This window comes from Colius striatus, chromosome 17 (assembly GCF_028858725.1).
Source record: "Colius striatus isolate bColStr4 chromosome 17, bColStr4.1.hap1, whole genome shotgun sequence".
NCBI classification, from domain to species: domain Eukaryota; kingdom Metazoa; phylum Chordata; class Aves; order Coliiformes; family Coliidae; genus Colius; species Colius striatus.
In genome coordinates, this window is record NC_084775.1 from 14,240,075 (window position 1) to 14,254,985 (window position 14,911).

Consider the following 14,911-nt stretch of genomic DNA (forward strand, 5'->3'; position numbering starts at 1 on the left):
GACAAGTGAAGCTGTTGCTATGCCTGTGCTGGAATGGTAGTCCAGGAGCTGTTAGGGAAGTGTTAGTGTTTGATGTGGGGTGTTTTAGGAGGCCACACATTCTGCAGCAAGGTGCTGTAGCACGAGGGATTGCTCACAGGGAGGCTGCAGGGTGTTGGGTCAGCTTTGATCACCCATTTGTCCTTTCAGGGTATGAGCATCCCTGCCCAACCTCATGCTTCCACCCGGGCTGGCTCTGAGAGGCGGTCAGAGCAGCGCAGGCTCCTCTCCTCCTTCACTGGCAGCTGTGACAGTGACCTGCTCAAGTTCAACCAGCTCAAGGTAGGTCACTCCGTGGACTGCTGCTTTGCACAGGGGCTGGTTGGGAGCAGGCTGAGGCCAGGGCACGGGGACCTCCTGCCGGTTTGGCCTTGCCTTGGTGATGGCACCGCTGTGTGTGCCAGAGGATCGAGTGGTACCTGTCTCTCCTGTACTTCATGTAACACATCTTGGTTAAAAAACACAGCTTAATACAGCAGGTAATGCAGATAATTAACTAAAGAAATAGGAACAGAGCAGTCACAGGGAAAACGCAACACTTAGGCCAGTGTGCTCACTTGTGAGAAACAGGGACTTGAGCCAGTGAATAAATGGCTTCAAGTCAATCTCAATTACAGAGCTTGAGCCTTAGGCAGAACCAGCAGGGTTATGCAGAGCAGAGACTTATGGCCTCAAAGGGTCTGTTCTTCCCAGTGTGTGGTCAGTGGTAAAAACCTCAAGTACTCTGACTCTACGAGACCTCCCATGGGCTCTGTCCTGCCTTCCTGTCACAGAAGGAAAATCAGTCAGGCTGAAGTATGTCAGCACTGCTTCTGGCTTGGAGCATGCTGCAGGTGCTGGCCCAGGGATGACTTTGCTCTTTCTGTGCTGTGGCTAATTCAGGGTTGGGGTTTTGGGGGGTTTCTCTTCACACAGTTCCGAAAGAAAAAACTAAAATTCTGCAAGAGCCACATCCATGACTGGGGACTGTTTGCTATGGAGCCCATTGCAGCTGATGAGATGGTGATTGAATACGTGGGGCAGAACATCAGGCAGGTAAGCTGGACCAAGGGGTGAGACCAGCTCCAAAAGAAGTGCTTGGGTATGAGTGAGGTTGGAGTCCTTGTGGTAGTTACATGAGCTAGGCAGAGGTTGGCACGTGGTTTGGTGGTACCAAGGGTGGAATTTTCAACAGCCCATAGAAACTAAGCACTCAGATCCTTGGGAGATGAACTCTTCAGAAGCCCATCCTGAGCTTCTGTGTCTTCACTGTGTGTTCTCTGGGGAGTGTGGGGGATCCTGTATCTGTGGAGTGGCACAAGCCCAGCTCAGGTGAGCGTTGTGTAGGTCTTTGCTCATAGATGTTCTGCAGTGTGTCCTGACACCACACATGGGTTTTTAACCTGTAGGTCATTGCTGACATGCGTGAGAAGCGCTACGAGGACGAGGGCATCGGCAGCAGTTACATGTTCAGGGTGGATCACGACACCATCATCGATGCCACCAAGTGCGGCAACTTCGCCCGGTTCATTAATCACAGCTGCAATGTAAGTGTCACATCTTTGCATGCAGTTGTACTCTGACATGCTGATAAACCCATGGAGTCCTTGCTGACTTTGGCTGGGGCCACGTTTCAGCAGCAGCAGGGGCCACAGGGTTATGATTAAGTGTTAATGAGCAGGAGCAGATCACAGTCTAAAGTAGCATAAAGAGATTTGAGAGACCTGAGGAATGAAACGTGCAGGGGCATGGAGTGCACACACAATCCTGATTGTGTTGAGGGACACTGTCCAAACCTATCCCAACTAAAACCAAATGTCAGCATTGTTATTCTGAGGGGACAGACTCCTTCTAGTGTCCACGTGGGTAAGTATTCTCTGCTCCAGCAGGCAGAGAAGCTGCTTTCCCCTCTGCTCTGTGCTGCGTTCTACACTCAAAGACTTGACTGTCTGACCAAGTTATTAAGCGTTAGTTGAGCTGCTCTTATCCTGTGACAACTTGCAGGAGCATCACCCCAGCTCTTTTGCACCATAAATGAGCAGAGTGTGCATACTTTGGGGAGGCACAAGGAGGGCTGCTCTGTTTTCTGGCTTTGTGCCACTCTCAGCTTCCCCTGGGTTCAGACTCTGGAATTGTGGCTGAGACTGTCTGGGGAGATGACTAACTTGGCTCTACTTTAGCTTGGAGTAATTGTGAGGAGTCTGGGAAGCTGTGGCTATGGGGAGCCTAAATCCTTACCTGTTCTGTCACCCTTGCAGCCAAACTGTTACGCTAAAGTCATCACGGTGGAGTCTCAAAAGAAGATTGTCATCTACTCCAAACAGCACATCAATGTGAATGAGGAAATTACTTATGACTACAAGTTTCCAATTGAGGATGTAAAAATCCCGTGTCTATGTGGCTCTGAGAACTGCAGGGGAACCCTGAACTGAACTTGAGGTTTCTCGTCACACTTGCACCTTCGGCCGTGTCAGGACTGTGGTAACCAGGTGTTGGTTGCACTTTGCCAAAAAAAAACAAAGCAAAAAGAGGAAAAAAAACAAAAAAAAAAAGGGAAAAAAAAGGAAGAAAAAAAATTAAAAAGGAAAAAAATAATTTAAAAAAAAAAAAGAGAGGAAAAAAAAACCCAAGAGAAGAAAAAAACCCAAACAAGCAAGTTTCGCACTTCTGCCAGGATCATGGATGAAAGCAACAAGCGCACACGCTTACCAGGACTGTTCATGTTTCAGGTGCTCTTTCCTTTTCAGATCCAACACGCACACAAAAAGGTGATTACCGTTTTGTGGCATGGTCTATCCAAACACTAGCTTCTCTGTCCAGTCCCTACATTAATGCTCCCTCGTGGGATAATGGTACCTTTATTTTTAAAGCTGTTGTTATCAACCTTCATCCTTCCGTAATTGCTGCTACCTTTTTCTCGTCAGTTTTGTTGGTTGAAAAAAGACATTCAACGTTTAAATGTGAAGCAGAGACTGAAAATGCCATATGGGGTTTGTTGGGAGCTTGATTGGCTGAAATTGCACAGATTTCTCAGAGTAAGCTGTAAATAAATGTAAGGTTGGTGTTACAGAGCAAGCCAGAGGCTTGAGGGTGTGTGAGTGGGGGTGTGTGTGTGCTTGGGGGTGTGTGTGTGTATGGAGATGTGTCCACAACAAGACTAGAGGTGAACTTTCCTGCCTTTTCCTTAGGGATGAGCCTGAACAAGTCCCCTCCACCAGACACCCCAGGGCAGAGCCAGGTCAGCTACAGACCTCAACTTAGCGCCTTGGGCTCATCTCTGATTTTCACAGGCCATGCTGGTATGTCGGGGGATCAAAACCTCTGCCACCCATACATGGGAAACACTTGGATCCTGCAATCACTGGGAAGAAGTCGAGTCAGTTGTGTAGCTGTAGCATCGTGGCCCAGCCTGTGGCCTTTGGGGATACCTGTTTCTGGGAGACTGGTTTGTTTTGTGTGCAAAAAAGAAGCGTGAGGCTGAAGTGGAGGACTCAGCCCGTGTCTGCACTGTAGGAATCTCACCTTCCTTGTGAGTGTACGCTGCAGCCCGCCTTTGGAACAGAGTTTTCTTCCTGTAGTTGGGAAACAGGCTGGCGTGTGTCTCATACTCATTTTTCTTGTTGTTTTGTCTGCATTTCCCTGCCCTTCCAGCATTTTTCAGTGGAGTATTTGCTCTGTCCTTGAATGTGGGAGATGCCTCCTGTGATAGGAGCGAGCTGTGCTGTGCCACTCTCCTCCCTCTGTTACTCAGTAACTTGGCAGGGGGTGGTCTCATCCCTCCAGTAAGAGCACGGTAAAAGTGTCCCCAAGAGCAGACTGTGGGAGCAATCCTGTCCCCCTCCCCCCCATCTACAGCATGAAAATGAAATCTTCTCTAAATTTGGAATGATCTGTTTGACACATTTTGTCCTTGCAGATGTGCTGAGGTGAAGGTTGCAGTTCTTGGAGAGGTTCCAGTTAAAAAATGGGGCAAAACACCAAAGAAACACTTCTTTGGGTGTGATCTGGAACTGTTCCACAACAGTTTAGGTACAGACAGGATCAGTGTTTCAACCTGCTTTGAATTTCTCCTGCTTTAAAAGTAGAGGTTAGTTGAACTAAGACATTTTTAATTGGCTTATAAGGGGAAGTTGCAATGTCATTATGAGATGGGAAGATTTTCTGCATAAGTAAATATCTCCCCATGGAACAAATTGCACAGCTGTTTTCTTGTAGCCTTTCAAAATCAGAGATGGTTGCTGTACAACCACAGCTCCATGATCAGAAGTTACAACCTTGCAAAAGAGTTTCCTGGAAGTTTTTTCAGCTGTGACGTGGGCCTGGCAACCCCACACTGCAGAGCTGGGCTCCTCATGTAGGTTAGACCCTGCAGAGCTGAGCTCCTCATGTAGGTTAGACCCCCTCTCATCTGAATTTCTTCTTCAGACAAAAAGGCCTGAGAGAACAGGAACACGCAGACTGCTTCAAGCTGCCTTAATACCACCTGTATTTCTGTCTGAGGGCGAGGAGATTGTTGCTGAGATTGAACAGTCCATAGTCTCATCTCTGGGTTTGGTTTGGTTCTGTTGTTTTCTCCCTGCTCCTCTTTATAAATCTCTCCAGCAATTGGGTAATGACGATCCAGAACTTAAAATTATGAGAAGCACAACTGATTTCTGTGATTGAACGTTGGTTGTAACTGCAGGAGCAGGAGCATTTGGGAGTTAAACCAGCTGCTCAGTTTCTTTATTGTTCAATAAGGTTCATCTTGTTGTGTTGACGCTCCAGTTGGCATCTCTACAGCTTGGCCTTTTACTTTGCAAGCTTTGGAAATGCACAGAAGTGTCCTGGGTCTCAGAACTGAAGCCCCTGCGTGCAGCACTTCTGCTGACGCCGTTGGGTTTCTTCCTCTCTGATCCTTCAAACCAGTGCATTAACGGTGGTTTTGTGGGGGCAAAGACACCCTAAATGGCCCAGCCCCTAATTACCTGCTGACAGCTTTGTATTTCCCAGCATACCTGTGTGCTCTGGATGGGATCAGCCCCTGTAGTTTGCCTTAATCTTTGTTGAGGAGATGTAGGGAGGCAGGTCACGGTCTTCTGAAATGAGATCATTGGGTTGCAGTCCTTCACGGGGTTTTTGGGAGTACCAAAGGGATTTGTGTGCCAAAGACTGTGAGCACCTAAATGACTTGGGTACTTCTGAAACTGCCTGTAAGCCATCCCTTTTTAGGATCTCAGACAAATAATGTGGGTTCTTGGCAGAGCTGAGCTCCTGGAGCCCCCCAGGAGGGAACAAAGCTGTTGGGCCCACCAGCACTTGTGAAAAATCCCATTAGTCTGGTACCAAAATCAAACCCAAGGCTTCTCTTTTCTTCCCCTTAGATCTTGGCTTGCAGAGTCCTACCTGTGCAGTTTTTGTCTCAGACTGTGAAGCTGCCCCATCCCCAAAACAGATAATTTTACAGTGAGAGTTTTAGGTCTGGTTGAGTTGATTTCCACGAGCTGCCGCTGTGGCTGCCCCAGCCCTGAGAGCCAGCGGGTTTCATGGGGCAGGCCAGCCCTGCAGCTTTGGAAGGCAGCCCTCTGGAGATGCCTCTCTAATCCCTCTGGGTACTTTGGCTCATGCTTTGAGAGGGGTGAGATGAGAGGAGAAAGGCAGAAGGTGTGTGGCACACACCAGCCTGGACCAGAGCCCACGGTCAGCACAGGCACCCCATGGAAGTAGTGACAAGGCCTGGAAAAGGAGCTCACCAGCACATGCTGCTTGACAGAGATTGACTGAAGTTTTCTTCACTGAGAAGCCTGTCCCCAGTTTGTTTTCTGTTAAATTGAAACCTAAGACAGGAGAGATATTGACTGTGCTCCCTGTATCTTGCTGAGTGAAGTGACCCAAGAGGATAGTGTAAAAGTTGTGGAAATGGGACCCAAGTGTGTATTTTCCCACCGTGCCACTGGCCTGGGCTCGAGGTGCCTCTGCAGTGAGTGTTTGAGGGAGCACACTCTGTGCTCCCAAATCCCAACACCTTCATCCATCCCTTCAGTTCCCTCCCCTGTCTGCCATCCCAGGTTGGTCCCTGTGAGCGTGCTGTGACTTTCAGGGGGCCAGGAGGGTAAGGGGCTCACCTTGCAGATATTTATATTGTATAGAGCAGCTTCTTTCTACCAGAAGACAAAAGCATTTTTAAACTCCAGCAGAGTATACAGTAGTTTCAGTTCTGGTTTTTGTGACCTTTTTCAGGGATCATTTCAGTGCATTTCTGTATAAAATAACAAGGGAAAAAGAAAAGGATTTTGAAGTATCAGCCCTGCATCCTCTGTACATAGGCAAACACAAGAATCTTCTCTTCAAACACCGTTTCTTGTAGAAACATGTTGAAATTTTTTTGCTGATTTCTTTGTACTTCAAGAGCATGTAAATAATTTATTAAAGGTGACTATTGTAATTTGGAGTTCTTTTTAAACAGATCCCAGCTCCTTAAACTGTTGTCGGGGAGATGGGGAGGAAGAAGGACTGAGGATAGCAAAGGAGCTGGTGGCCTTTACAGCTTGTGTCAAGCTTTGTATAATGTAAATTCTGTACAAATGTGGGGTTGTTTTCCTTTTGTCAAATAAATAGATGGAATTAGAAGCATTAAGAAACTGAAGACAAAAAAAAAACTTGCCAAGTGAAGGCGGCTTCTCTCCCTCCCCCAACCCCTCCCCATCTGAAATGTGCAAAATCTATTTATTTCAAGCGAGGAAATGTGTACAGTCTAATAGACAACCTAAAATGTATTTAAGTGAGTTTGCAACTGGATTCTTTTCCATTTAATATTTGTTTTGTTTTTATGAGTTTCCTCCTTAATTGCCACTGTAGTATTTGTCCAAGGGAAAAGAAACACATCGAACGGGACACTCTAATCGACAACACGGGGCAGTTTGAAAGGCAAACGAAATGGAACAACACCCAGCTCCCCAACCCTTGTGGTTTTCTGGTTCCAGCAACAGGTTGTTTTAATTAAACAAAGGGCCTCCTTTAAAAGGGGGCAGGGTTCTAGAATGGTTTGCAACACGTGGAAAAACGAAAATGCAGTTTTTGTTAAGTTCCTTCCAAACCACCTCTGCTTGTGGAGATTTAGGATTTCTGCTTTTTCTTTCGTTAAGCAAGTTTATGAATTTAGGGATGTTTGTGCATATAGAATCTGTCACCAGTATGTATCTTGTTTTGAAGAAAGTGTTTTTGTTGTGGATGTGTCATGCTGTATATATTTGTTCATATTTTTGTGAATTGAATACTATGTACCATTGTATTATAGTAACTTTTATAAAGCAAACCATAAATATACTGACTTTTCTTACAGAAAAAAAACCAAATCATGTTGTGCTTAATGTGTAGCCAGGGCAGCTCTCAACACCCTGAGAGCTTGATGAACCAGACCCAGGAAAAGAGCAGTCCAAAGAATGGATTTTCAGCAGAGTTTATTCAGTCTGGTGAGCAGAAAGTGACTTTAAGTAATGTTAAGTAAGAAATATGTGAGTGATTTAAGTTTATGAAGTTGTCTCAGTAGTAAAAGTCCTTAGAGCCTTTAAGAGCTGAAGCACAGGCAGACCTTGGCCCCACCTGCCTCAGCAGTGCTGCCTGGGTGGGTGAGGAGTCCCTGCTCCTTCAGCCTCAGCTCTGCTTTTCCTGAGTTCACATCTGTTTTGTTTTGTTACCTTTATGGAGGTGAGAACCCTTAACTTAGGAAGGGAGGTTCAGGTGATGCCATGAGACTGTCAGGGCTGGGAGGCCCTTTGGGTTCTCTTTCTGTTGAAATGAGTCTCTTCAAATCTGAAATGAATTCTGTTGCCCGTGGTTTACAGGAGAGGGGGAGCTGCTGAGGTGGATTAAATCCTCCCAGCCTGGAGCCAGCCCGGTGCCCCTCCAGCCTCCCTCGCTGGGGCTGTGGCTGCCTGAGTGAGATGCTGCTCAAAGTGGCCTCTCTGAGCTTGGTCAAAAGAGATACCCAGAGCAGAGGTAAACAGAGTGGCTGCTAAGGAGGAAATGGAGGAGAGACCCTGTGCTGGAGGTAACTTTTTGGCTCCTGAAGCTGACCACGGTGGCTGGAGAGAGCCAAACCCCGCAGGGCTGGTGTGGGGCAGAAGGCTCAGCCTGGAGAGGGGCCAGAAGGGCTGCTCAAGCCTTGAGCAGCCTTGATGTTGGGAAAGGGGGAGCCGTGGTGGGTGAAGCGGGGCTTTGGAGGGCAGATGTGTGATAGTGGGGAGACCCCTGGGCACCAGAGACCCCAAGATGTGCTTCAGCAGTCATGTACTGAGGTCTGAAGCCTCCTTGGGGAGCGTTTGACCAGCAGCCACAGTGAACAGAGGGGAGAGAGGCTTCAGCCCTGACACCATTAACTTACCAGACACTCGAGCTGTGACAGAAAAGGGTTTTATTGTGTCGGTGGGGAAAGTCCTCGTACAAAGGACAGTGACAACACCAGACCAATGGCCAGAGGGTGACTTTGCACATGCAGCTCCAATCTGAGCCAAGGAATTGCTGCCAAGGCCAACAATTAGGTCCTGAAACATGGGAGAAACCCAAACTCTTCATTAATTCAGGAATGTACAGGTACTGGAGCAAGACTGCGTTGCCTTGGGAAGGCTGAAACATGTAAATTCGATTAAGTCTCATTCCAGATTGTTGTAGTTACCTTAAAACAATGTGTTTAATCTCAGCAAATTCAAGACTGAGTCTACAAGCAATTAAAAGCTTACAAATGGAGATGCACAGAGAGGCAAACACCTCCCTGCTTCCCTCCCGCAGCTTCCCATGGAGCTCAAATTAACAGAGAGCTTGGGACAGACTAAATTTAAGCCCTCTCAGTTGTTTCTTCTGTCTCCCTCCATAGCTGCATGTCTTTGGCACGTGCTTTAACTCTGCCCTTTGTTAAGAATTGGGTGGTTTGGATCTGATTAAACTGCTTTTGAAGAGCGTGTTTGCCATTTCCCACGCTCCTCCTCCCCACAAGTCACCGAGGGCAGCTCCAGAGGTAGGTGGTGAATTCTTTTACATCTCCAACTTGGCAGCAGCTTCCCTGGGTTTATGACACTTAAGTCTGGGCTATTTACCAAGACATCAGCCGTTTCCTGGTTGGTTTGTGAGGGCAACATTGGCTGCCACCCCTCTAGATGCGCTTGGTCTCCCCGTTGGGCTCCAGGACTGTGAGGTTTCCTCTTGCATCCTGATCCATTTCTATCGCTTCAAACAGAGACTTGAAGTTCCCGGCACCGAAACCCTGCGGAGACCACAACGGGGTCATCAGCTCACAAAGGGCAGCACCAAGAGCTGTCTGAGGGATGCTGCTGGATGGCTTTGAGGTGCCAAAGCCAAAATCGATGTGAAATCCCCAAACCAACCTGGTGGTTGTGTCGCTGGATGACTTCCAGGAAGACCGTGGGTCTGTCTTGGACTGGTTTGGTGAAGATCTGGAGCAGATAGCCTTTCTCATCGAAATCCACCAGGATTTTCAGTTCCTGGAGGAAAGACACAGGGCAACAACTCATAAAGAGCAACAGAGGAGCAAGAGGAACCCTCTGCATCACCCACATCTCTGCAAGACATTCTGGGGAGCTGGGCCAGCCCTGGGCAAACCTTTTCCCTCTCAGGCTGGACGGACTCACCGCCAGCTTGTCGATGTTCTCCTTCACTTTGATTTTGGCAGTTTTCAGCCTCTCCCGCAGCAGCTGGTAGTAGCTGGATGGCACATCCATGAACTGCATGCCCCGCTGCTTCAGGTTGGTGATCTGCAAGGCAGGGGAGACCCCAGCACGGGTCAGGCTTGGGGCTTGTTTGTGAAGCCAAGAGGCTGTAGCAGGAGGGCTGGTGTTGGCCAACCTTGTGCGTGGGGACATGTCCCAGCTCCTGACTTTGGGCACTAGGAATGGGAGGGCCCAAGATACTCTCTCCAGGCAATGCTTAGAGTCGGCCACTGAGCAAGGATGCTTCATCCCACTCTGACCCCCAATACTTCTGGAGGCCCTTTGGAGAAGAGCCCAAAACCAAGTTCTCAACAGCAGCTGGGCTCACTCCAGACCAGCCTCTGCCCAGGCTTAAGTGAGTGATGGGCTATGGTGGCTCAGCCCAGTAGCCCAGGTCGCCTGAGCTCCCCACCAGTCACCCCCAAGGACAGCACATCCCATCAGGGTCCCTGCAGACCCCAGTTGCTTTAAGCTGGAGGGACGAGCCTCTGCCAGCAGCTCGCAGGTGCAGGCAGGTCCATTTCCAGTGACTCACTGGGCAGTTGATCCTGGTTATAAGACAGCCACAGCACAAAGCTCAGCCTGCCCGAGTCCTTGTACCCTGATGGGGGTCATAGTCCACCACCACCACCCTGTGACAAGGGCCATGCCTGGTTGGTTGGGGTGAGACAGAGCAGGCTGGGACAGGGAGCTGCCTGGGGCTGCACTCACCGCTGAGATGATGTCAGAGGTGTTGAGGGCGATGTGCTGGACTCCGGCCCCTCCGTAGTAGTCGACGTATTCCTACAGATAAAGAAATGTCACTGCCTGAGCAGCAGCACAGCTACACTGGTGAAATTGGGTAAACCAGCTCTGTCCAGGCAGCTCTCCAGAGTTTGACAGCCCTTCTCAGATCCCAGCCAGAGCCAGGGCTGCCTTCCAGAGAGCCACCTTAGAACAACACATCTGCATTGGCTCTCAATCACTGACCACTAGGTCCTTTTGTTCTTCACCAAAGCCCTGCTGGAGGCAGTGGCAGCCTGATGCATCAACCAGCAGCGTGTGCTCACCTGAATCTGGGATTTCCTCTTGCCAAGGGCTGGCTCATTGATGGGCATCTTAATGGTCTCTTCATAGTTGGTGACCACGATGGAGCGCAGGGCGCTGAACTCGGTGTGCAGCTGCTTGTCATCCACTGACCAGAACCGATGGAAGAGCAGGTTCTTCTGGTACCTGCCCAGGCCACAAAGGGCATGTTCAAGTCCCTTGCTCTGTCCCCACACTAATGAGCCTCTGCTCTGGCTTGATGAGCCTTAGCTGCTGACATTGGAGGGGATGAGAGCAGTAGAGTGGTGCTGCTGCTTTATCCCACCTCCTGCCAGCCCTCCCCGTTCTTACCAGTCTGCCACTGGGACCATCTGGAAGTCAGGCTGGTTCCCCACAACGTGGTCAATGAAGCTGAGCTTGGCACTTGGTCTGTGGGAGGAAGCCAGGGGTGGTTCTCAGTTGGGCTCAGGGGCATCCTGTGGTGTGGGGGGCTCTGGAGTGAGGTGTTGGGGACCTGTCTGGCTCCTTGCTGAGACAACCCACTGGCACATGGTGACAAAGAGCCACGCAGGACCCTCTGGAAAGTACTCACAGCTTTGGCAGCAAGGGGTCCTTGAAGAGGGGTGGTTGGTACCCGGGTAAGAAGAGGCCCTTGTAGTTGATCTTTTCTATCAAGGTGTGTGTGGTGTCACCGTACTGTGAGAGAGGATAAAGCAGTTGCATGGTGACCTCATTTTTTTGGGGCCCTCCTGGGTCCAGCCTGCTCCCACAGACCCAGCTCTGGCACGGGGGGCTCAGCCTCCACAGCTGCCCCGCTGCTTACCGTCTGGATCACCGCAAACTTGACCTTCCCAAATTTGTCCTCCTCCACCCAGGGCTCCTTCACCACCACAGCTCCACGCTCCTTGGCTTTCTGGGCAGAAGGAGAGAGACCCCATCCTGCCACAGCTGTTCCTGGAGCTGGTGGAAAACATCCACAGGCCCTTCCCAGCTTCCCCTCCCCATTTTGGAGTGGGTGCAGGAGGGAGCAGAGGGGCTGCCTACCTGCACAATGAAGTCACAGTCCTCCACTTCAAAGGCAATGTCCTTCACACCATCACCATGCTTCACCAGGTGCTCCCCCATCTCTGCCCAGAGCAAGAGCAGCCATGAGCATTAGCAGAGGTGCTTTGCTCCACCACAGCCATTTCCCCCTCCATCCCCCCATGGCACCTACCCTCATTCCCTGGGTTGAGAGCAGATGAGAGGACAAACACAATCTGGCAAGGAAGAGGAGGAGAGGTGAGGGATGGAGAAGCAGCAGCGTGGCCACAGCCCCAACCTGGGGCAGGAGCACTGCAGGCAGAGGGTTTAATGCTGCAAACTGGGTTTTGTCAGCACCCACGTGCCTGTCATCGGCTCATCTTCCCCCAACCTCTGCCCTGGCACCTCTGCAAGGTGCACCAGCCCCCTTACCTTGTCCTGCTTGATGGCATGTGAGACCACCTCCCTGCTGCCAGTCTCCAGCCCCCGGTAGGCCAGCTCCTCAAACCCCAGCTTGTTGCAGTAGTAGGATGCAGCCTGTGAGCAGGTGAGAGCCACCCCGGGTGAGGCTGCAGTGCCAGAAGCCCCCAGGTCTCACAGGGCTCCCCAGGGACCCCCCAGCCAGGGCAGTACCCACCAGCCCGTGGGGAACAGCCACCATGGTGTGTACATGTCACACATGCACATGTGTGTGTGTGTGTGTGTGGATCCACACTGGGGGAAAAAAACCCAGATTGAGTGGGAAGAGCTGCTGGCCAGGGGCAGGGAGGACAGTGAGCTCAGGGCTGGGACACAGCCATCAACAGGCAGGGACCCGATGCTGAGGGGGAACCTTTCTGCCTGTCTCCTGGTCATCTGCCCATTTGGGCAAAAAGCAGCTCAGGTTAGAAGCTGAGGGAACTTTTAACTCTCCAGTCCACAGCAAGAGATAGAGAGCAGCTACCGTGATGCCCTGTCAGCTCTGCAGCTGGTGGCCACGGCTCAGTGGCTCAGTGCCACGGGTGCCCTTTGCATTTCCCAGCCCCCTCCTGCACACACCCCCGGCAGCCGCCCCTCGCCTTGCGCAAGGCTCCCCGGGGCCGTGCCAGCGCTGTCCCCCACGGCCAGCACCCGCTGTCACACGTGCCCAGCTGCCCACAGCCTCTCACCTGCTTGGCATTGCCGACCCAAAAGGTGATGGAGTGGAAGTGAATGAAGCGGCCTCGCAGGGGCTAAAGGGAATGAGAGAACAGGGCTGAGAGCTGCTGGAGCAGGGAGAAGTGGTGGCTGCAACCCCTCAAACCTCTCTCCTGTCAATGCATCCAAATTAACTGGGCGAAACCTCAGCTGCTGCCCCGAAACAATGATTTTCCAAAGCGCTTTCAGTCAGGTCCCGCAGGAAGGTGCAGCTGCAGGCACAAAGGCCTGGGTCACCCGGGGCTGCGTCCGTCCCAGTGCTCCCCGTGAGCAGCCCCCAGAGCTGCCCACTCATGACCTTTGTGGTGTTAAAGATTAATTCTCCCCTGACACGCTCTTACACAACCAGCAGCACAGAACAAATCCCCCTTTGCTCTGTTCCCCACCACTGTCCGACCCGTGGCGCTGGGCAGCCGCCTGCCACGTGCACCAGCTGCTTGGAAAGCGCTTTACAGGGGGAAAAGGTGGCAAAGAGGTGCAGCATTTGGAAACAAAGGTGGCAGCAAATGAGAGCTCTGCGTAGGCACTGGGGCTGCCAGGGAAATACCCGATGTCTCCCATGTGTTGCTCTCCTCCCGAACCAGAAAGAAGAAGAAAACAGGTCTCCGCTATCAACACTGGTTTACAATGAGGAACCATGTCCTGTGTGGCCCAGCCAGAGAGCAGTTTTGCTTCTGATTTTACAAAGCAATCAAGGAGTAAGGAAGGAATATCATTTGCATTGACATGGCTGATGTTCCAGGCAGCAGGGCAGGACTGTGGACATGAACCAGCTCTTACCTTCTCTCCCTTGTCTGTGTAAGATGTCTGAAAGAAAGAATCAGAAAAGAGAGCTGTTAGTTCAGGAAGGTACCTCAGCCCCCAGGGGGCTCAAATCCAAAGGTCAGTGTCTGAGGCACAGCTCTTCCACACAGCTTCCAGCACAGCCACTAAAACGTCTGAATTCGAGCAGAGATTAAACCCAGAAAAGCTCCCAAGACATCTGTTGAGCCGCAGATGTTTGAATTCATTCCCCTCACCATTTTTTGTGACCTGGTGATGTGACAGCGGCCAAGAGACCGTGAGTCCAGGAGGGCATTTGATATACCGGTGGGACGCCAGAGGCTCCTCCTCAGCTCCACCTTCTCCCACCCCCAACCTGAAGCATTTGTGACCCAGGGACGTGTTTGGTTTACCCTGGGAGCACCGTCCTGTGGGCAGCTTTCTGGAGCCTGTCTGTCACATCACAGGGTTAGACAAGTAGGGTGGTGAGTGTGCAATGTGTGAGGCTCTGTGGTGCAGGAGTCTGCTAAGCCACAGCAAAACCTCCCTGCCCCCGCCATGTGCGTTGGGGCCACGGTGGGGTGATGTAACCACAGCAGCACATCCCTCCCAGCCCAGCCGCCTGCCCCTGCGGGCGTTCACCCCTTCATGGGGGACGTGTCCCGTGGCAGCCAATGCTGAGCCAGGACAGTTTGTGTGCAGAGTCCAGACATGTGTCCAGGCCATGGCTGGGAGAGAGGATGAGTTAGAGCCTGGGTGGGATGGGGGAGGATGAGCGTGGGGGTTTGGGTGGGTGCCAGTGGGACAGAGGACAAACAAAAGGGTGTGTTGGTCATCGAATCATAGAATGGTAGGGGTTGGAAGGGACCTTTAGAGATCATCTAATCCAATGCCCCTGCCAAAGCAAGTCCAACCTAGATCAGGTCACATGGGAACGTGTCCAGGTGAGTTTTGAGGACTGACAGAGAAGGAGCCTCCACACCCTCCCTGGGCAGCCCGTGCCAGGGTTCCCTCACCCTGGCTGGGGTGGAGTGTCCTGACTCTGGTGTGGGGCTCTGTCACCTGCTGCCACACTCCCCAGGGGACATGGGTGCCATGCACTGCCCTGGCACATGTGCTGAGGCACAGGCTGAAGCAGGGCCAGCAGCAGGGCCACGCTCACAGCTGCACAACCCTATGGCAGCGACAGCGCTGTGCCACCACCA

General features: G+C 51.2%; 2 protein-coding genes across 6 annotated transcripts in view; one reads left to right on the forward strand and one right to left on the reverse strand.

The window, feature by feature from the left end:
* The window catches only part of SETD1B (SET domain containing 1B, histone lysine methyltransferase), a 52,003-nt gene extending 44,684 nt beyond the window's left edge, over positions 1 to 7,319 (forward strand). For 2 of the 3 annotated variants that reach the window (XM_062010259.1, XM_062010260.1), the window contains exons 15-18: positions 190 to 321; positions 955 to 1,074; positions 1,428 to 1,565; positions 2,277 to 7,319. In XM_062010259.1, the coding sequence (XP_061866243.1) occupies positions 190 to 321; positions 955 to 1,074; positions 1,428 to 1,565; positions 2,277 to 2,450 (564 nt within the window). In that variant the 3' untranslated portion in view covers positions 2,451 to 7,319. The remainder of the gene's footprint in view (positions 1 to 189; positions 322 to 954; positions 1,075 to 1,427; positions 1,566 to 2,276) is intronic. The other variant, XR_009819939.1, reaches the window with a different exon arrangement.
* Positions 7,320 to 8,422: 1,103 nt separating this feature from the next.
* HPD (4-hydroxyphenylpyruvate dioxygenase) lies at positions 8,423 to 13,745 on the reverse strand. Of its 3 annotated transcripts, XM_010202784.2 has the most exons (13): positions 13,725 to 13,745; positions 12,917 to 12,979; positions 12,201 to 12,305; positions 11,962 to 12,004; positions 11,790 to 11,872; positions 11,569 to 11,658; positions 11,338 to 11,441; positions 11,097 to 11,174; positions 10,769 to 10,931; positions 10,431 to 10,502; positions 9,642 to 9,764; positions 9,378 to 9,494; positions 8,845 to 9,256 (listed from the first exon to the last, which is right to left on the reverse strand). In XM_010202784.2, the coding sequence occupies exons 5-13, from the start codon at positions 11,868 to 11,870 to the stop codon at positions 9,146 to 9,148; spliced, it is 939 nt and encodes a 312-aa protein (XP_010201086.2). In that variant the 5' UTR covers positions 11,871 to 11,872; positions 11,962 to 12,004; positions 12,201 to 12,305; positions 12,917 to 12,979; positions 13,725 to 13,745; the 3' UTR covers positions 8,845 to 9,145. The 3 variants fall into 3 exon arrangements, 1 of the variants encoding a protein (XP_010201086.2); XR_009819921.1 differs by lacking the exons at positions 12,917 to 12,979; positions 13,725 to 13,745 and adding an exon at positions 8,423 to 8,540 and having other exon boundaries at positions 9,090 to 9,256; positions 12,201 to 12,229; XR_009819920.1 differs by lacking the exons at positions 12,917 to 12,979; positions 13,725 to 13,745 and adding an exon at positions 8,423 to 8,622 and having other exon boundaries at positions 9,090 to 9,256; positions 12,201 to 12,229.
* Positions 13,746 to 14,911: the final 1,166 nt, after the last annotated feature.

What these genes read in the sequence shown, in the direction of transcription:
- HPD (XM_010202784.2), bottom strand. Translation starts at nt 11,870, where the DNA reads ATGGGGGAGCACCTGGTGAAGCATGGTGATGGTGTGAAGGACATTGCC. An exon ending in ATGGTCCCAGTGGCAGACTG is followed by an intron (nt 10,932 to 11,096) that starts GTAAGAACGGGG and finishes TGGCCTGGGCAG; the next exon opens with GTACCAGAAGAACCTGCTCT. An exon ending in AGAGGAAATCCCAGATTCAG is followed by an intron (nt 10,503 to 10,768) that starts GTGAGCACACGC and finishes CTTTATCTGTAG; the next exon opens with GAATACGTCGACTACTACGG.